At 51.1% G+C, this 20,859-nt stretch overlaps 1 protein-coding gene across 7 annotated transcripts in view; it reads right to left on the bottom strand.

Moving 5' to 3' along the window:
• LOC135243434 (STE20-like serine/threonine-protein kinase) overlaps positions 1-20,859 on the bottom strand; it is a 29,921-nt gene that overhangs the window by 2,929 nt on the left and 6,133 nt on the right. For 5 of the 7 annotated variants that reach the window (XR_010326630.1, XR_010326631.1, XR_010326632.1 and 2 more), the window contains exons 2-18: positions 19,814-19,978; positions 15,677-15,725; positions 14,654-14,803; positions 13,978-14,050; positions 13,483-13,677; positions 12,584-12,665; positions 10,358-10,489; positions 8,963-10,231; positions 8,702-8,832; positions 7,967-8,090; positions 6,537-6,716; positions 3,841-3,912; positions 2,335-2,464; positions 1,367-1,491; positions 868-1,059; positions 626-751; positions 15-128 (exon numbers count right to left, since the gene is read on the bottom strand). Coding sequence is in view for 4 of the 7 variants with exons in the window: in XM_064315279.1 (XP_064171349.1) it covers positions 15-128; positions 626-751; positions 868-1,059; positions 1,367-1,491; positions 2,335-2,464; positions 3,841-3,912; positions 6,537-6,716; positions 7,967-8,090; positions 8,702-8,832; positions 8,963-10,231; positions 10,358-10,489; positions 12,584-12,665; positions 13,483-13,677; positions 13,978-14,050; positions 14,654-14,803; positions 15,677-15,725; positions 19,814-19,978 (3,309 nt within the window). In the remaining 3 variants the exon portion in view is untranslated. The remainder of the gene's footprint in view (positions 1-14; positions 129-625; positions 752-867; positions 1,060-1,366; positions 1,492-2,334; positions 2,465-3,840; positions 3,913-6,536; positions 6,717-7,966; positions 8,091-8,701; positions 8,833-8,962; positions 10,232-10,357; positions 10,490-12,583; positions 12,666-13,482; positions 13,678-13,977; positions 14,051-14,653; positions 14,804-15,676; positions 15,726-19,813; positions 19,979-20,859) is intronic. The other 2 variants (XM_064315313.1, XM_064315304.1) reach the window with 2 other exon arrangements.

Genomic DNA, 20,859 nt, shown 5'->3' with positions numbered 1-20,859 from the left:
TCCGGCTCTCTCACCTTCTTCCGGGGGCGGAGCTTCTCCCGCCACTGCTTCAGCTCCTGGCTGTGCTCCTCGTCCAGCTCCTTCAGCTTCTGCGTCTCGTGCTCGATCAGGAGGTGGCACTTCTCGTTCTGAGCGGAGGGCAAGGAGACCTGTCAGGTCTCCCCTCGTAGACCGAGGACGTGTGCTCACTTAGTTTGTGTTCAGTAAGGGCCTCAACAGGCTGTCAATCAAGTCTACCTGCACTGGCATCTTCAAACTGGCCCCGCTAGAGAAATACTGAACTTTGATCCCCGATAGGGGGCAGTAGAGATGTAAGGTGAGGGCAGTAGAGCTGCTCAGCACCAGCAGGGGGCAGTAGAGCTGTAATCTCAGTGCCAGTAGGGAGCAGCAGAGATGTTAGGTGAGTATCTGCTCAGTGCCAGCAGAGGGCAGTATAGATGTAAGGCAGGTGTCGGTACAGGGCAGTAGAGCTTCTCAGTGCCAGTAGAGGGCAGTAGAGATATACAGTAAGCTCAGTGCCAGTAGGGGGCAGTAGAGGTGTACGCTCAGTGCCAGTAGGGGGCAGTAGCGATGTACGCGCAGTGCCAGTAGGGGGCAGTAGCGATGTACGCTCAGTGCTCTGTACCTGTAGCTGCTGCAGTTCGCGGACGTTGGCGTCACACTGCAGCTGAAGGTCCCTCATCTGGTTCTCATGCTTCTGATGCTGATGCAGCCTCTCATTCTTCTGGCGCTTCTCCTCTTGGGCAGCGAACTGGACACACACACACACACACACAGCCACGATGAGCACATTGCGTGTACGTAAATATGAACACACACACACACACACACACACACACTGGCTGGTTTCTGATCAGCCCGTCTCACCTGTTTGATCTTCTCGCGCTCCTGCTCGGGTGTGTCCCCGGCGGAGGTGATGCGCAGGCTCTTTTTGAACATGGCCATGCGGGTCTTGGCGTCGCTGCGCTGGATCTTGGGCAGCCGGGTTCTCTCCTGCGTCTGCCTGTTCTTCATCTCCTCGATCATCCTCTGGTTATACCTCTGCATCTGCTCCATTTCCTGCCAATGAACACACACACAGTCACACACATTCACACACACACACACACACACACTCATACACACACTCACACACTCATACACACACTCACTCACTCTCACACACTCATACACACACACACACACACTCATACACACTCACTCACACGCACTCTCACACACTCATACACACACACACACACATTCACTCACACTCACACACATACTCACTCATACACACACCCGAGGCTGATTTCCTGTGGTCTGGGCCCAGTGTGAACGAGGCACGCTGCACTGCAGCACAGCTGGAGCGCGCTGTTCTGCTCACCTTCTCGTGCCTCTTCAGCAGCTGGTGCCTCTGCATGAAGTACTGATCCTTCAGCTGCTGCTTGAGCAGCTGGTGCTTCTCCTGCAGGTGGCGCTCTTCCAGCTCCCACATGGCCGCTTCGCGAGCTGCAGGGACCAGGGACAAACGCTCCATGGTTATGCACAATTTCCTTAATGCTCAATTTTATCGGCAAGAGCGCCCACCTACGCAGCTTGTGTTACTGTAAGAACTTTAGAGACTTCATCAATTTATTGTGCTACTATCTATGCGCAAGCCCCAATGTTTTCCCTCAGTGTTTTCATATATGTAGTTCCGCCCATTATTGAACTACAGTTCAGCACCTTTGCTGGACATTGTTGTGTCATTAGCGGGCTGAGGACGTGAGCCAATGGAAGCGGCGCTGTGACGCCCTGTTTGCTCACGGTCTGAAAGGCTGTGCTCTCAGGGCCGGGGCAGCAGCTGCAGGCTAATTCAGCACAGAGCTCCACTCTAACCACAGGATCAGCCCAGGATAATGGCAGCCTTTCTGCTGGGTACTGCTGGGGCCCCATGACAAGCATTACAGGAGTGCAGCTCTCTGCCTCCCCCCCCTCTCTCTCTCTCTCTCTCTCCCTCTTTCCTTTTTTCTTTCCCTCTCTCTCCCTCTTTCTCTTTCCGTCACTCTTTCCGTTTCTCTCCCACCTTTTCCTTTTCCCCGTCTCTCCCCCTCCCACTCTATCTGTCTCTCTCTTTCTTTCTCGCTCTCCCTCTCTCCCTTCCCTCCCTGTCTCTCTCTCCCCCTCCCTCTGTCTCTCCCCTCAGGAGCTGTTGTTTATGGTTGAGGCAGTCCCTCCCTCTCTCCCCCTCCCTCTGTCTCTCTCTCTTTCTCGCTCCCTCCCTCCCTCCCTCCCTCTCTCACCCCTCAGGAGCTGCTGTTTGTGGTTGAGGCAGTCCCTCTCTCTCCCTCTCTCCCTCCCTCCCTCTCTCACCCCTCAGGAGCTGCTGTTTGTGGTTGAGGCAGTCCCTCTCGATGGTCACCAGCTCCTGCTTGTGCTGCTGGATGATCTTCTTCAGAGCGGTGTCCAGGTCCTGCTGCTGTTTCTGCAGAAACTCCTGCTCCTGGAGAGAGGGAGAGAGAGAAAGGAGGAGAAACATTAAGACCCGTCTCCACAGTGCTACAGAGGCCGCAGGAGTCGCACAGGCAAGAAACGGGAACTCCATTAAGACAAGCCGAAACACTTCCACGAGCAGCCAATCACAAGCCACTCACGATTCACGCCAATCACAAAACACTTTACATATGTGCCGAGACAGCAGAGCTGCGGACGATACGAGTGACGATGACAGACTTTAGACCTTCAATTAAAAACCGAACGGCCAATCTTCCTGTCCAGAGAAACGCCGTCATTAAGAAGGATCACACGTCTTAGTCCCGACTTTGATTTGGTGACAGCTTTTCAAATTTTGACAAGCTTCTAAAAAAAAATGCTTTAAAAGTGTATGGGCCTAGTGTATTACTTACTCAAAAATAAGTAAATCATTGATCAGACTATACCTATTATAGCTTCTTTGTAATATATGGAACTAAACAATTTTTTGTTACATCTGTGACCTGAACAAGTTCTAAATATTTTTTTCTGATCATGAAGACAAAACAGAAGCTGACCACACAGACTAAGCCAGACTGTAGCACTGTTGCACGGTAACGAAATCCACACTCCCTATATTGGAGCAAGGTCACTGTGTTGTGGGCGACATGACGTGTGATCCCTCTTACTCCCAAACCGCGCGGCTCAGAACCGCCAATGCAGCGGCGCCGCCGCCGGACCCAGCGGCGGGAACGGCGGCCGCCGTCGCTCACTGAGCGCGCTCAGAACGGTCGCGATGAAAGAACCACTGCACTCACAAGTGACATCACTCCAGAAACACACAAAAACACGGCCCTGCTCACGTGCGCCACCGCCCCCTCCCCGAAGCGGGTCCTGGCCGAAACGTTCTGGGGGGGTGGAGGGGTGCTGTGTAACTGACACGCTGAGGTGCTGGGCCTACAGGTCCCATCCAGCCGCCAAGTCGGCCGCCGGGCCGGACAGCGTGTTTCACAGACGAGGGCAATCAGGCCCGAGAACTGGCTCTGAGCTTTACACAGGGCCTTTTCGTTTCAAATCTCCATCCTCTGGACAACCAATCAAATAACAGATACAAGTGTTTGAGCCAGTAATATTACTAGCAGTGAAAATGCTACTTGTTTGGTTATCGTGATTAAACTGCATGTGTGATCTGAGGAGGTCAAAGGAAGGAGAAGCGCAGTTCTGACTTCCTAATTCCTTTGTCTTGTACCCACAGGTTTCAGGACATGGAGCCTGCCGTGTGATGAACCATCCCCCCCAGGTGAGAGGGCGACGGGGCGGGGGGGTCGGGGGCTGCGGGGGCGCTCGTGAGCAGGGGAGAAACGGCTTTTTCAGGTGGGGGGGGGGGGGGTGAGGGGGGAGACTTACGTCCTGCATCTGAGCGTTGAACAGCGTACACGAGGACAACTGAAAAGACTGTATCATAACCTGGGCCACTCCCTGCGGATCAGAACACAGCGCAGCTGCCCAATCAGAGACAAGCACCCACCCCCTGACCACACCCCCCCCTCCCCCAGCCCCACACACAGTCAGGTGACTGCAGGAAGGTCCCTCCGGCAGCAGCCAATCGGAGGAGAGAGAGAGCAGAGGACTCCATTGTGCAGAACACCGAAGGCAGGGCTGGAAGGACCGCTCGGATTTTCACGCTGGCAGCTGGAGAATTTAATTCTTCTTGAGTTAAATTAAAGCGTTTTCAAATTTCAACCTTCGGGTTGCACACAGACAGACAAAGGGAGAAAAACAGAAAACTGGGAATAACTTGGGAAATTCTTCAAAGTCTGTCTGGAGAAAAAGAATAACCTCCGAATCTATTTCCCGTGAAGAAGAATGAAGAAAAGATGAAGAGCACAATGGAGGTGGAGAATGGATGGATGGATGGATGGAGGGATGAGTGTCGGAGGTCTGATGCGTCAGGGTGGGGGGGGGGGTACTCAGGCCAGGCCGTCCAGACGAGGAGAGAGGCACAGCTGAGACGGGGGGGTAGAGATCCAGCGGGGGAGGAGTTACCTCTTCGTGCGGCGCCTGTGATAGGTCATCTTTCATGCGGTTCATGAGACCGTTTCGCGCGCGATTGGACGACGCCCCCGCTCCGCGTCTCCCCTGCGGCGTGGGCGTGCGGACGGAGGAGAAAACAACGGCGGCCATGTTGGATGAGCTGAAGCACGAGCGTCTCACGCTTCGACGCTAAAAGCAAATGGCTGACACAATCGCTGCACGCTCACAAACGGTCAGCACAACGAGCAGCCTTTCCAACGGATGCCTCTTCATCAGAAAGATTACTGTCAAGTATTCATATTTAAACTGCATCCCTAAATTAGGATGTGTAATTGCGTTGATTCGCGCCAGGGGCAGTGTCCTGGGTCGTTTCAGGGCACTCAGCTCTGTAACCAGATCCGCAGCGTTAATCCAACCCTGCTGCAGCACCATGTGTGCTCAGTCTGAACTGTGCAGCCAGCAGACCATACTCCAGAGTCAGCACAAACAGGAATATGAATGTGTGATCTGCAGACACACACTCACACACACATATCCACGCGCACACACATGCACGTACGCATACAGACGCACACACACACACATATGTACGTACACACGCACACACACACAAACACACGCATGCACGCACGCACACACAAACATACACATGCGCACGCACACATGCACATGCACATAGACGCACACACACACACACACACAGTTCCTATGGAAGAGAAAGCTATGGATGCGATGCCACATCATGAAGCAGTGAAATGGCGCTTTTGGAAATATGAGCGAAATGGAAATAAGGCTACAGCAGCTCCAGAGAATCTCACAGTTACAGACACCGCCAAAATAAAACCTGGAAAATATTCACACAATCAAGCGGTTCCCACAGCTCCATCCAAGCCTGAGGCTGTTCTTCTGAGCCTGAGGGTTACAGAAGCGTGAGAGGCAGAAATACTGAGAGAGCACTGCTGTTAAAAATCAGTTTAGTTAGTGTTAATCAGTTTAACCATCAGGGTCCAAGTTGAACTATGCGGTTGTTCCCTGTACTTGGACCGGTACTTCTCTCTAGGGGTTTCGTCATACTTGTTCCTGGTTATGGTTATACACTTTGTTGTACGTCGCTCTGGATAAGAGCGTCTGCCAAATGCCTGTAATGTAAAAATGCAGCAAAGATAACGTACTTCATTAAGACAGCAGACAATAAAATGGCACGCATCGCCTACATCATCTGCATCGGCAAACTGAACATTTAAATTTGAACAAGTGAGAGCCGACACCCCCCTGTGACCTCTACAAATTAAAAGCTGAAAAAATCACCACAGTGAGATTTCACCTCCATTAAGAAAGAGAAAATCTGGGAGCAACTTGTTAACTGGAACTGGTCAGTCGTGACCCCAGCTGCAGAGAGCAGATGGCCGAGTGGAGCTTGCGGGTAAGAGTGAGGTGTTGGTGGGTAAGAGCGCAGTGTTGGCGGGTCAGTGAGGTGTTGGCGGGTAAGAGCGCGGAGTTGGTGGGTAAGAACGCGGTCAGTGAGGTGTGGGTGGGTGTTGGCGGGTCAGTGAGGTGTTGGCGGGTCAGTGAGGTGTTGGCGGGTGTTGTGGCGGGTAGGTGAGGTGTTGGCGGGTCAGTGAGGTGTTGGCGGGTAGGTGAGGTGTTGGTGGGTGTTGTGGCGGGTAGGTGAGGTGTTGGCGGGTAGGTGAGGTGTTGGTGGGTGTTGTGGCGGGTAGGTGAGGTGTTGGCGGGTCAGTGAGGTGTTGGCGGGTAGGTGAGGTGTTGGTGGGTGTTGTGGCGGGTAGGTGAGGTGTTGGCGGGTCAGTGAGGTGTTGGCGGGTGTTGTGGTGAGTAAGTGAGGTGTTGTGGCGGGTAAGTGAGGTGTTGTGGTGAGTAAGTGAGGTGTTGTGGCGGGTAAGTGAGGTGTTGTGGTGAGTAAGTGAGGTGTTGGCGGGTGTTGTGGCGGGTCAGTGCGGTGTTGGCGGGTAAGTGAGGTGTTGGCGGGTCAGTGAGGTGTTGGCGGGTGTTGTGGCGGGTGAGTGAGGTGTTGGCGGGGGGGCGCGCGGTTTCCCGCGGCGGTTCCCCACCTCTTTCCGGCGGTTCTTCATCACGCTCTGGAACTTGGACAGCTCCTTGTCCTGCTCGGCCTTGATGCGCTTGGCCTCCTCCCGCAGCCGGCTGGTGTGCTCCTGCTCCAGCCGCTCGATGGTCTGCTTCTGCTGCTTCTCCAGGTTCTCCACCTCCTGGTCGTACTGCCGCTTCTTACTCTGGGGGGGCGGGGTGGGGGGAGGGGGGTTTTAGTCCCCACATCGCAAAAAAGGGAGCCTTTCTGAGACCATTCTGTGGCTATGAGGGTCCCACACTGATGTGAAAATATCTATTTACATGGAACAAATCAACCTCAATCACTAGGGAAAAATCTACATCACTAGAGAAGAATCTACATCACTAGGGAAAAATCTACATCACTAGAGAAGAATCTACATCACTAGGGAAAAATCTACATCACTCGGGAAAAATCTACATCACTAGAGAAATATGTACTTCACTAGGGAAACGTTCGTAATACTCAGAGCAATGATCGAGGTAATTCACAGTTAAATGAAACAGGGTGGAGGGCAGTAAAGTTTTCACATTCCTATCCTCTTCCGGGCTCGTCCTCAGGTTAGAGTTTATGTCCATTCTGCGAGTGCGTATCAGAGCAGTCTTTCCTCGCCTTAAGTCAGCAGAACTGAGGCGTGGTCACGCACCTCTTTTGATTACTGTCATCTGTTTACCTTTTATAGTGCAGGTGGACTGTTCTCCCTGGGTTCATTATAGCACACACACACATGCACATGCATACACACACACACCCCCACACACACACACACGCACACACATGCACACACCCACCCCATGCACACACACACACACCACAGAGGATCAAAGACTATGGGCTGACTGCTACTCTACAGTCTGTGCTGCAGTACAGCCTCAGTAGCACCACTGTGATTTAAGCTTATAGCCGCTGGCTGCACTGGGTAAGCACAACTAATAAATTATGTAAAAAGGGTAAATCTGCGATTCAGTTCAGGTCAAGATCTTTGCTATTCGTCTCATATCTCTTCATTAACTTAAATGAAAGGTCATTTTCACCAAGAGTGAGATTATGATGAATAAATCATTGCATCTAAGTGCTTTCGATTAGGCGAAAAGCAGTGGAACACACATCAGCGTTCAACAGTTCAACAGTGGCTAGTCTTACACCTGTCCATAGATAAGCCTTACAATGTAATTAAACCATGCAAATTACCAGAAAAATGGCTCAACTAGATAAAATGGAAATGGCATAATGTACTAATTTTAGCAAATCCCGGTCAGTGTCAAGGGGGGGGGCTGGAGCCTATCCCAGCATGCATTGGGCGAGAGGCAGGAATACACAGTGGACAGGTGACAGACACAGTGAAGGACGTGTGATGTAAGATGGCGGGGGGATGGCGGGATCCCTCCGGGCCGGCGGCGGGCCGCGACTCACCGTGGTCTCCTGCTCGAAGCGGCGGAACATCTGCTCGCGCTGCTGCTGCAGCTTGTTGCTGAGCTGCTGCTGCGCTCGCTGCTCCTCCTTCTGCAGCAGCCGCAGCTCCCGCAGCTCCTGCCGCCTGCGGGGGCCCAGAAGCATGTTAACGCGCAACAAGAGCGCTGGGGCCTGCGCCGTTAGCCGTTAGCGTGCAGCGAAAGCGCTGGGGTGTGAGCCATTAGCCGCTAGCCCGCAGCGTGAGCCCTGGGGTGGAAGCAGTTAGCCGTTAGCATGCAGCGAGAGCTCTGGGGTGGAAGCAGTTAGCTGTTAGCATGCAGCGTGAGCACTGGGGTGGAAGCAGTTAGCTGTTAGCATGCAGCGTGAGCACTGGGGTGGAAGCAGTTAGCTGTTAGCATGCAGCGAGAGCGCTGGGGTTTATACCACTAGCGCGCGTGCAGTTACACCACCTATTTAGCCCGTTAGCATCATTACATTACATTACAGCCATTTAACAGACGCATTGATCCAGAGCGACTTACCTTTACTTACACAAACTACTTACACAAGCACCCTAAATAAAAATACATTAATATCTCTAAATTTAAGGAATGTGCACTGAAGACAAATATCCACACAATTACGAATGGTCAGTGCGTCTCAAAATTAAGCAGTTGCCACCCTACGTAGCCCCATGTCGCTGTAGTCTTAGTAGCACGGGAACGATAAATAACAACGAAAACCTTTGCGGTTTACCTTAAGAACCTCCGCTCTTCGCTTTTGGTGTCGCTGTCTGTGACGATCTTGGACGTGGTGACGCTGACCTCCACTCCGTCCACTATGAATTTACGGGTCTTCTTTAGTGTCTTCTTCTGTTTTTTGATGTCCTGTGGGGGGGTGGTGGGGGGGGGGGGGTAAGTGGGGCACATGGGTCATAAGTAAAGGCGCCTTTGAGGTTGAAGCTTGGTGACCTTCGCTGGGTCGTTTTGAGCGGGCAGCGGGTCTGGGAGGCCTTACCTGTGAGGACATGGATCCCGGCTCCTTGGCCTTGGTGAGGAAGCTGGAGATGGAGAGGTTGAGGTCGATGCTGTTGGTGTCGGGGGCGGAGCTGCTCCCGGAGTCCGAATCCTTCTCCGCCTCTTTCACCTTCTCAGAGTCCGGCTTCACCGACTCCGCCTCCTTCTCGACATCCGTGGCCGGGTCTCCCGGTTTCTCCTTCTCCTCCTCCACCTCGGTCGTCTCCCCCCGCGTCTCCTGCTCGGTGGGGGACGGAGACACTGGCCGTACCTCCTCCGGGGCCTCCTCGGGCTCGGCTACGGTCTGCTCGACCGACTCGGCCTCCTCGCCGGGACCGGGGACCGCGCCTCCATCTGCTCCTCCTTCCGGAGCCTCCTCGACGGGCTCTCCGGCCGCGGCTTCTCCCTGAGCCGTGTCCACCTCCTTCTCCTCGGGGTCCTTCTCTGAGGCCTCCTCCCCTCCCGTCTCAACCTGCTCCTCCTCCTCCTCCTGCAGGTCCTGGGGTTCCACGCTCTCCGCGCCTATGACCGGAGTTTCCTCCCCCAGGGACAGATCTCCAGCACTCTGCTCCGCTGCTCCTGGAGCACTGGCGACCTCCAGTGGACCAGGGACCTCCTCTGTACTGGGGACCTCCAGTGGACCAGGGACCTCCTCTGTACTGGGGACCTCCAGTGGACCAGGGACCTCCTCTGTACTGGGGACCTCCAGTGGACCAGGGACCTCCTCTGTACTGGGGACCTCCAGAGGACCGAGCTCCTCTGAAACTCTGTCAGACTCGCTCTCTGCCTCCACTGGCTTACTGTCCTCCGCTTCTCCCTCCACTTGGGTGTCTGGAGTTTCTTCTCCTTTCACCTCCTCCTCTTCCTCCTCATCCTCCTTCACCCTCTCCTCCTCCTCTGTTTCCAGTCTGGTATCAAGCTCGTTTGGCCCGTTCTCGGGAGCGTCCATCGATTTGACCTCGCCACTCAGGGGTTCCTCTTGTGTGTCCAAGGGTTCTGCTCGGTTACCGGCATCTTCATCACCTGCGTCTTCATCACCCGCGTCTTCATCGGCCGCGACGGCGTCAGGGGCGTTGGTCTCGTCGGGCTTTTCGGGCTCGCTGGTGCCGATGCCCTCGTCCGAGAGCTTGTCGCTGGCCCGGTCCTCCACGGGCTCGACCTCCATCTTCTCCGACACAGACTCCAAAATGGAGGCGGACTGCGAAAGCTTTTCATCCTCGGAGCTCCCGAAGCTGCCCTCCGACGGCGCTCGCTTGTGTCCGGACACCAGCTGCAACAACATCGAGAACGGGACATCTCACGTTGCACTTCTACCGCTGTTTCACGCACAACAAAGATCTCGTGATTTCAAACGGCAAATATTTAAAAGCATCTTTATTACTGAAAAAGAACTCACCAGCTGTGGGTCTGGCTCTTCTTCCTCCTCCTCCTCCTTGCCTTCTTCGATCTCCTCGGTGACCTCAGCTTTCGCCTCCGCGACCAGTTCTCGAAGAGGCCTGCTGTCGGTGACGCTCGTGACGAAGGGATGCTGTGTGGAGCGATCGGTAAACGCTCGGGTGACTTAGCGGATCAAACAGAGCCCTTTTCGAGCCCACGCACGGCGATCTGCGCTTTCATACTTTCATACGCCAGGATTTACGCTGTTATTCAGTCCCCCGGTGGCAAGATTCCACAATCACCTCCCTCTCAAAGCCAGCACTCGAGTAATCATTAACAATCCTGCCACTGTGGCGCCTGAATCATCTCAATCAATCTCAATGAGTCATTTATTTTACGATTACACAGAACTGCACAGGATTGTCCATTCCCCGATTCTCGTGACTATCAACACATTTATCCATTATATTCTTCATTCTGTTCACAAAGTGTCAAGTATTTATATATCAGTATTTACTAGAAACCGAATATGATTTGTTAACTGGTTACTTTCAGCTTTTATTTTATTATGAGGAGAGAGGAAATATTGATACAGAAATGGGACCCTGACACTGAAATATTATGAAAGGTTCATTGCGGAATAATAATGACAAAAAGGTTATGAAAGTTTTCTTTCTCTAAATGCGTCCAGAAAACAGCTTGAGGCAAAAACTAATTTTTAACGTTATAACATCAAATTGACACCAAAACTACTTAAAGTTGCATGAGGGGTCTTCAGCAAATGACAAAACATGAATAATAAAAGATTGCACGCAAGAAACAAATTCTATTTATGGTAGAAATCAGAAAAGGTCAGTTCACTCAATTCGCCCGTTAGTCATTACTATATTTGCCAGTTAGTCATTCACTCCACCAACCTTCTGTCAGACGGTCTGTGACAAGCAAACAACAAATTACACCCATCTGTGCACTTCACAACAAGCGCCAAATACATTTGTTCAAGAAAAGGAGATACTGTTATTTCTTCTTCTGCAAGGACTACCTAGAGTCGCTCATTTGATAGTTTGTTGGACTGCACAACACTCACACACTACACACTAACCTGTGAAATCTAAGCTTAATCAGACATATATGCTGATTAACTACATTTAGTAAACCAAACTACGGTTCACTAAATACAGGGCCCATGTTAGTCAATAAATATAAAAAAAGCAAAAGAAATGCCATAACGAGTAATTTTATATTTTTGAAAAACAGCCTCCAGTGGTTAAATATTGAAGCCTCCCGAATAATTTCCAGTGATTTCTGAGTAAAACCAAATTTTGAGGTATCATGCCTTCAGCAAAATATTTAATGTAAAAGATGTGAAAAAAAAAAACATTTTTTTGACACACAAAAGGCCAATTTTTTGTTTATGATGTTGCGTTGATCCGCAGCATGTATTCGCCACGCTAACACCTGCGAGCGCCATGTGCGCTGTGCACCGCGCGCCCATGTTCAGCACGCAGTCACCGCTCCTCAGCACGCATGAGTCATCGGGCGTTACATAAGCCCACGACACAAAACACGGAACAACAGCCAACCCTAAAAAAAAAAATGCGTCCCGCAGAAATACAGTAGGGCCGATTCAGAAGGGAAACTCGCGAACTGTGAAGCATCACAATCGTATTACCTTTTTTTTTTACATTTATTTTTTTACCTTTCACAGTTGCTGTCACAGCGTAATCCACAACAGTGAACTGCCTTTTTCATTCACAGCAACAATTTGGTGAATCATTTTCCAATACGAGCGGAGTGTGTGGACAGCATTACAGCGCCTGCGATGCTTCAGAAACCACCTCAGGAGAGTGACCCTTACCTTCCTCTGTCTGATCACCTGCCGCGCGAGGTCGATGGCGGGCTTGAGCAGGTGAAGCTTCGTGGACATCAGGACTTTAGCGGGAGGTAAAGCCCCCCCGTTTCGTATTTTCAGACCCATGTTTTGTAGCCGCGGAGGGACGGCGTGTTTCGCGGCGCGTTTAAATGCTGACCCGGCTCCTGTCCTGAGAGAGCGTGCGCTTCTGTACGCGGGTTAGCGGCGGCGGGTTAGCCACGGCCGCCTAAGCTTTCCTCTGTGACGTAGGCGAATTAGCGACGGACGCAGCGGAGGGAACAGCTGTCCCGCTGGACCGCCAGGTGGCCGTCGCTGTGCGGGGAGGGGGGGCAGAGAGCTGGGGAGGGCTTTATGAATGAAGGGCCGCCTCACCTGTAGCAGCTGGGCCGTGCTCCATCTGTTGTCCACGTTCTTGTCCAGGGCTCTCCTGAGGAAATCGTTAAACTCCGCCGACCTGCCGGTGATGACAAGCGCAACAGCCCTCAGTGACATCAAATCCGCCCCCCCCCCCCCCCCAGCAATGAGAACTCACCGGAAAAACCCGAATATTCAGCGACGACGGCGGCCATCTTAAGACCTCATGAGGTACCACTAAGACATCGATTAGCCACAGGTATGAGCCGTGTCGTGTTGCCAATGTATAAACGTGCGTAAAATCCAATTGGCTGCAGAAACACAACCTGATACGTGGCATTACATGTGAATCGGTATCTATTTTCAATCCCAGTCTTGTAGTAGCACAGATCCACATCATCTCCGTGATAAAGCATGTAGTTGAGCCCGAGGTAGAGGCAGCTGTTCCTGTGATATCTCAGCGGATTACATCCTGGACTTTCTGTACGGGACTGATCTCCCATCCTTCAGGCTTTCTGCCTTAACCATAGACCGTAGAAAAAACTCTATACAGACAGTCTGCTCACATGGTCCCTTAATTAGTGTGTTTAGAGAGGGGGAAACTATTAACAATTAACCCGTCTACTGAGGAAAAAAAAACCAGCCAGGCAAAATTCTGCTGTTACTAACACGTGCTGTCTGTGGATCATTTACATACAATCCACACAAGGCTCGCCCGATCTACCAGCCATTCATTCATTTACATACAGTACTTCCTGTGATTGATATCGGCGAGCTCGTGAAGGTTATGGAAATTTGCACAGGCTTACGTAGTGTGTCAGGGGCCACAGATTTGCGTAATGAGATAATATGATCACAAAGGCAGGGTTAAGAGGCAGTTTTTTTATTTATTTTTTAAAAATCAGGGACAGACTCACCATCGCTTGGGCTGCATCAGGGTGGGGGGGTCGGCCTTGGCGATCTTCAGCAGCACTCTCATGGGGTTCATCTCGTGGTTGGGGGGCTCGACCTGCGCCAGCTCGATCAGCGTCACCCCCAGGGACCAGATGTCCGCCTTGTAGTCGTAGGGCCGGTCCTTGGAGGTCTCGCACATCACCACCTCCGGCGCCATCCTGGAAAAGGCCAAGACCCCGCCCGCTGAGACGCGCAGCACTCAGGAGAAACCCGACTTAAACTGAACACCATCATCATCATGATCATCATCATTGTCTTTGTCTTTGTCAGGAATGACACACTTCGATCCATTTAAGCTTATGATTCTCAGGTGAAACACCCTCAAATGTGCGTGTGCCCACACACACACACACGCGTGCACACGCACATACAGTACGCACATGTGCGCACACACACACAAGTAGACACACGCGTGCACACACACACACGTGCACGCACACACACACAAACTCACTCACCAGTACGGAGTGCCGATAAAAGAGTCTCTTCTCTGTAGGGTTTTAGTATTTTTAGCAGAGACGCCAAAGTCGGCTGAAAGGCAACAGTTACGTGGATTAGAGACACATTTAGCTAAACGCTGAGCAGCAGTAGCCACAGCGGGCTTCTCCACACTGTAACCACAGCAACAGCAGGCATTCTTGTTACATTCCAACACTGTAACCGCAGGCATTTCTGTTACATTTCGATTCTGTAACGGGTGGCAGTGTAGAATAATGGCCAAGGAGTTGGTCTTGTAACCTTAAGGTCAGAGGTTCGATTCCCCGGTAGGACACTGCTGTTGCACTCTTGAGCAAGGCACTTAACCTGCATTGCTCCAGTATATGTCCATCATTGGATACAATGTGAGTCACTCTGGATAGGAGCGTCTGCTAAATGCCTGTAATGTACTGTAACTGTAACAGCAGGCAATCCTGCTAGCATGCTAACTCAGCTAACATTAAATGAAAACAAAGCTTGGATGGTAACATCAGTACATTTTGAATGTCTTTAGAGTAACTTATGATCGCTAATGCCACTGGCTATAGTGTATAAGAGCATCCGCTGAAGGCCCTGAACGTAATGTCAGGAACGCCGGTCAGGCAGGGCCATGCGGAATTCTGGCGGGGTCAGGGGTCAGAGGTCAGGCTCTCGTACCCAGCTTGACGTCTCCCTCCAGGGTGAGGAGGATGTTCCCGGCCTTCAGGTCGCGGTGGATGATCTTGCTGGCGTGCAGGTAGAGCAGGGCCTCCAGGGTCTGCCGGCAAACCACCCGGATCTGGGGCTCCGTCAGGGGCCTCTCCAGCTCTGGAGGCGCCCAGAGACACACACACACACACACACACACACACACACACACACACACACACACACACACAAACTCAGATTCCTCCAGCTTCAAGGCCAAGTTCAGGCCTTAAAGCTGCGATGCACAGGAAGGGCGCAGAGGCTAAGCGTTGAGCGACCCTGCAAGCTATTCGCCGACTGATAACCAGTAGCGTCTGTCTGTGGATGGATCACTCTAATCGCGTATTACAGGGCCTTTGTTTTTAAAATCTATTACGAGTCAGTGGTGTCAGTCCTCTCTTTGTAGCACCTCTGCTGTCTAACGGCAGCTTCCTTTAGGGGGAGGCATGTAGCCAGCAGATGCTTGAACTGGTTTTCACCGCTGATGCTGGCCAGCTGACAGGTCTTATTCTCAAAGCAGTGATTCAGGGCGGTGTGTTTTACATCACAAAACGAAGGTGTGAGAAGCTTCGGGCTTCCTTCACTGTGTAGGATGAGCATTAGGCCTCAGTGACCGTATTTACACTACCGACATGTAGAAGCAGCGCGAGCTGCAAGAGCAGTCAAAAGCAGTGTCACGTTTCCAGATGCTTCCAAACGGCATCATGACAGTATTAAAACAGGCCCAATCACTGACAGAGACCGCACTGTAACGGTCACACCCTCAGGAGAACACCGCTGGGTAAGACCGCCCGCCTCTTCACTGGAACACATTTGAAGCACAGAGGTTCTCGAGGAAAACACACCACAGCTACGTTTCACATCATTGTATGAGAAATGGATGGTAATGAGAAGATGAAAAAACGCTATTTTGAATAAAGCAGAGGCTCAGGGTAAAAAAATATATTTATTCTTTTTTTTTTTTCCGGAGGTAAAGCGGAGCGCTCGCCCTACCCAGCATCACGGCGTCGACGGCCCCCCCGGCGCAGAACTCGATCAGGATCTGCGGAGAAGAAGAAGAAGAACGTGAGTGAGCTCTCACACGTTACGCACTGTTACACATTCACAGTGTATTCATTACATTACATTACAGGCATTTAGCAGACGCTCTCATCCTGAGCGACTTACACAATATTATCACACAGCATTTACACTGCGTCCGTTTATGCAGCTGGATATGTACTGAAGCCATGCAGGTTAAGTACTTCACTCAAGGGTACAACTAGGGCATTCCTACCCGGGAATCGAACCTGCGACCTTCAGGTTACAAGATGGGTTCCTTATTCGTTATACTACACTGCCGCCCGACACTTCCTGTAGCGCTTGCATTAACCGGAACAAACAGCAGACAACAATTGCCATCGATCCCTTTACCTGAGATAAGAGTATGATAACAGAATTGCGGCCTGCTTTTATAATGCTCTGTGCTGCATAAAGTCCACTTCCTGCTTCCTGCTTATAACTTCTCACCCCCCCTCTACCATAAAAAATGCACCAGACCAACTTCTTTTATGAAACGACACAAACCTGACCCTTGGGCTTAAGGGTTTTAGTACTCCCCGACTCCGAGCTTCTCAAGGTCAGATGGCATGCGCTTACTTATTCAGCCAATCAAATTCATCCCCTTAGGGCAGTCGTATACTTCAGGGCTTCAGTGCATGGCAACACACGGATAGCTAACATAAAAACGCTGATTTACTAAGACCTTCAACCTTTTAGCACACTAGCAAAACTAATAATGCAACCAATAATTGGCGCAAAACAAATACCACGACCAATCACTGATCATGTTATTGGTGTTGGACATGCTAACGGTCTCAGTAAATCAGGCCATAAAATGGACATAAAGCCATGCATTAAATTCAGACAGGCAATAAGTAAACACTGCCCAGCACTCCAGGTCTAAGGCTACACATCTCCCCTCTGTTATACACAAGGGGGGGTCCCATCCTCACACACACGTCCCTGACCAGCTGTCTCAACGTTCTGGCGAGGGACCTGGCTGGAGAAGGAGCACGCTGAGCATTAAAAGAGGCTTCAGGGCCTCTCAACATGGCTGCTGATGTAAGAGGATTTATACAGGCGCTCCTCGAGTTTCACACACAAAAAAACAGGGCCAGAATTCAGCCCCTCCAAATAGGATTACAGTTTCCGCGCATTCCAGGCGGTTTGCAGCTGAGGTTAGGCAACTGGACGGCCTGCGGGGGCCGACCAGCAGTCCTGCGGCTCTGTTGCCGTGCCAAAGCACCGCAGCGCAGAACAATAACAGCTGGTGCACGAGAACACGGCCCGCAAGAAAACACTGTACAGGTGGAGCAGAGCTCTGAACACTGAGTACTGAGCACTGAGGAGTACCAAGGAGTACTAAGCACTGAACACTGTACTGAGTACTGAGCACTGCACACTGAGCACTGACACACACATATACACACACACACACACATTTATCCAATCTGAGCTGGACGTTAGGTAGTGCAGCAGGACGCCGGGCCTGTTGTAATGTGACAGGCCCTTCAGTCCACCCCGGACCCCTGGGTGCTATTCTAACGGGGCAGACAGGCCGCAGAGTCCTGCCTGAGGAACAATTGGCCAGGCGACGTGTGCGGGGGGGGTAGGCTGGGCCTGTGTGCAAGGGGGGGGGCGGTGGTTTCCCCTCCCACAGTGCGGACATGACCTCTGTGGACATGACCTCTGAGTGACCTCTGGAGCTCACTCACGCCCATCCCGGTGCACTGCGGGCAAAACGCACACGAGCAAGCCTGGCCAATCACGTGGCGGTAAATCGACCTTGTGCTAAAGTTACTGCGTACAAAAACGATGAAGAAAGACACAACACAATCCTGTAAAAAGACACACGGGACCTCGTAACACTAATCTAACAGACTCTCCTGTTGTGACTATTCAACCATAATATTACAGGTAAATGTAATGTGGGCTAATATTACGATGAGTAGAGATTATATCGAAGGCGTAGGAGTAGGAGGTGAGTCACATTTCACAACACTTTCACAAAGGCTTCAAATTCACACACGGGCCTGAGTGCCTTTTACAATACCGTCATAAATAGCAGTGAATAACTACAAATGCAGTCGGCTTCGGTTGGGCCCAACTGCCAAATTAACAAGATAAAAGGTAATGGCCAATGCCAGCCTCAATCTTATTTTGGACAGTGTCCAAAAGAAAGAACGAGAAAAAAGATAAATCTTCCTTTATTTTTGCAGGTTATTTTCAGCACCACGGCCATGGCATCCTAAAAGCAGTCCCTAAAACGCCAGCTCTAGCCACTGTGATGCTCTGCGGGATTAAATCCCATTAAAAGCCTTCGGTGAATTTGCGTCGTATTAAAATATTTGCAAATGAAGGCTCAGCGCTCCGAAATGCCATTTGTGTTTTCCATTCACTATTTAAGAAACTGCTTCCCTCTCATGAGCCTAAATGTAACACAACAAACTATCCAAAAAAAAGATGAAAACACTAGGTAGTACTATTCTCAGAAGCATAAGACAACATGGACATTCTAAGCAAGCTGGATTTCATTAATCACAGTTGCTAAAGACAGTGCAAAGTGCAAGAGAATGTACAGTGGGGCACTGTTTGCCACAGCAGAGAGCAGCTGAATATGCCGCTGATTGTAACAGTTCATAAATCTAACAAGCTGCCAGACATTTTGGTGCAACCAAGTACAGTAAAACACAAAATTAACTTCCTGCTTTTGTCCTTGAGCCTATTTATGAGCTCAGGCATAGGAAAGGCATGTAAAATGTCTTGGCTGTAGCAAACCACAAAGATTTTGATCATTCAGGCTAAAAAAAAAAAACAAAACAACCTAATTATGATTGTACTGTTGTAGTATAATGCACTATTGTGAGAAGTGGAAATCGCTTTTGTAGTGCTCTCATGCAACCACTATTTTCACAGAGTCCAGGTCAGGCTGATAAAGGATTAGCCTAAACGTTTTAAAGGCAGCGTTCATTTAGAAAGTACTTTCCCCCTGAAGCTTGTAATCTCTCTTCATCCACTGTTACATGCATGTAACCCGAAGCTACCCCCATGTAAACAGAGCTGCAAAGTGAGCGTGTAAGGATTCATTACCAGCCTGGCTGAACTGTACTGTACCAACCAGGGACATGAACCATTAAGCACAAAAAAAAAAAAAACCTCCACAGATATTACTACTGCGGTTATTTTCATCTACTTCCCCTAAGCGTAGAGGGCTGTAGTACAGGGCGCGTTTCGCAGAGGTAAACATGCGTTATAAAACCACTTCAGAAAGGTCACACGCTCTGCTCCGACCCTGTTTAACACAACCGAATAACAATGGTGATTCATGCAAATGGAAAACTTTAACTACGGGCACGGTGGCATAGTGGTTAGCTCTGCTGCCTCGCAAGAAGGAAGTTCCGGGTTCAAATCCAAGTCCGACCGGATCCTCTCTGCATGGAGTTTGCATGTTCTCCCTGTGTTCGCGTGGGTTTACTCCGGGTACTCCGGTCTCCTCCCACACTTAAAGACATGCAAAGACGTGCGCTCCTGCAGGTGCCCTTGACCAAGGCACTGGCCTCAGAACTGGAGTTGGTCCCCGGGCGCTGCACTGTGGCTGCCCACTGCCCCTAAGTGACTAGGATGGGTCAAATACAGAGGACAAATGACCCCACGGGGTTCAATAAAAGTATTTATTATCTTATCTTATATCTTATAACCAACATCTTTTAACCGACAACGGCACCAGGAACAGCTGCATCGGTGGCGGAGTATCTTCAGAGTGGGGGGGCGGGGGAGGATGGGGGCTGAGGTGAGGGCAGTCGTGAGTAAACGCAGGTTGCGCTGCGATTCTAATGTGCGACTGCGATCATATCTTTCGGCGAGTTACGTGGTATCCCGGCAACCGTGTCGGAGGCCTCGCGCCGGGGCTGCTGGGACTGTGTGTGTGTGTGGGCGGGGGGGAGGGGGGGCAGGGGGGGTGGTGACCCCCTCGTTTTCCCCACCCACCTGGTCAGCTCCCACGCCCGCTCCTGCCTCAGATCTCACGTGCGCCCTGTTATGTAAACTCCACACGCGTGTGCGCTCGCACGCTGGCGAGGAAGCGCTCACCCACAGCTTGCTCTCGTAGTAGAAGGCGTCCAGCAGCTTGACGATGTTGTGGTGGTCGCAGGACGCCAGGATGTCGATCTCCACCATGTAGTCCTCCAGCTCCTCCTCCGACTTGGTGTCGATCACCTTGGCAGCAGCCAGGATGTGAGACTGCCTGTTCTGAGCCTAAGACCGGAAAGCAAGGGACAACATGAACCCGTGTGGATTGAGCAGGCACATAAATCACAGATCTCAGCTAAGACACGGGCCGACACGTTCTGTACAACTAAGTTGGACACTTTGGAGATGCTTACAGGGACGTTTTCTTGAAAAAACCACAGAGCCACTCAAGTGTCCAAGTCTTACATTCCTTTTTTCTTTTTAAAACTGGGCATTGAAGAGAATTGCCACAAGAAGCATGAACAATTTGTAATTTAATGTTAAGGGCCCATATTTGGATGCAAACTGGAGACAAACTAAATCTTTGTGGGGTAAAAAAAAAAGAAAAAATCCCAGATGTGGCCACACATGGCGAAGGCGTTCATAACCGCTGTTGGCTCTGCAGAGCACACTTGTGGTTCCCATTACATGAGAAACGGCTCTGTGACTGGGCCTACTCTGTACGTTAGCCACGGTGAGGCTAGGGAAGCTTTTTTTAATTTAAGTTTTCTCCTTTAGCTCAGTCAGCTAAACGCTCGAGACCCATCCTTACAGGAACTAATAAGACATTTAGTTCCCCTACTCCCATCGTCAACTGTCAATCTGACCCCCACACACACACACACAGACCCACACACACACCTCCTCATTCCAGGCGTTCAATTACACAGAAATAACATAGCCTAGTCGACACACAACTCTGTGGGATGGGGGCTGACGCCATTTTGGATTACTCTGCGGGGAAAGTTTAAAGTTTAATGTTGGTGACAACAGGAGATCTCCACACAGTGGCGGGGGAAGGCCTGTGTGTCACTCTAAAACGATGATGTCACTCTACACTCCCACAAGCTTGCACGGCCATCTTACGCTCCTGCCGTTTGGGGCCGTGGCCTAAAGGGGACACGGCA

The sequence above is a fragment of the Anguilla rostrata genome, chromosome 2 (assembly GCF_018555375.3).
Source record: "Anguilla rostrata isolate EN2019 chromosome 2, ASM1855537v3, whole genome shotgun sequence".
In the NCBI taxonomy this organism is placed as follows: Eukaryota; Metazoa; Chordata; class Actinopteri; order Anguilliformes; family Anguillidae; genus Anguilla; species Anguilla rostrata.
Note: the sequence above shows the minus strand (reverse complement) of the source record. Positions and strands in the feature narration are given on the sequence as shown.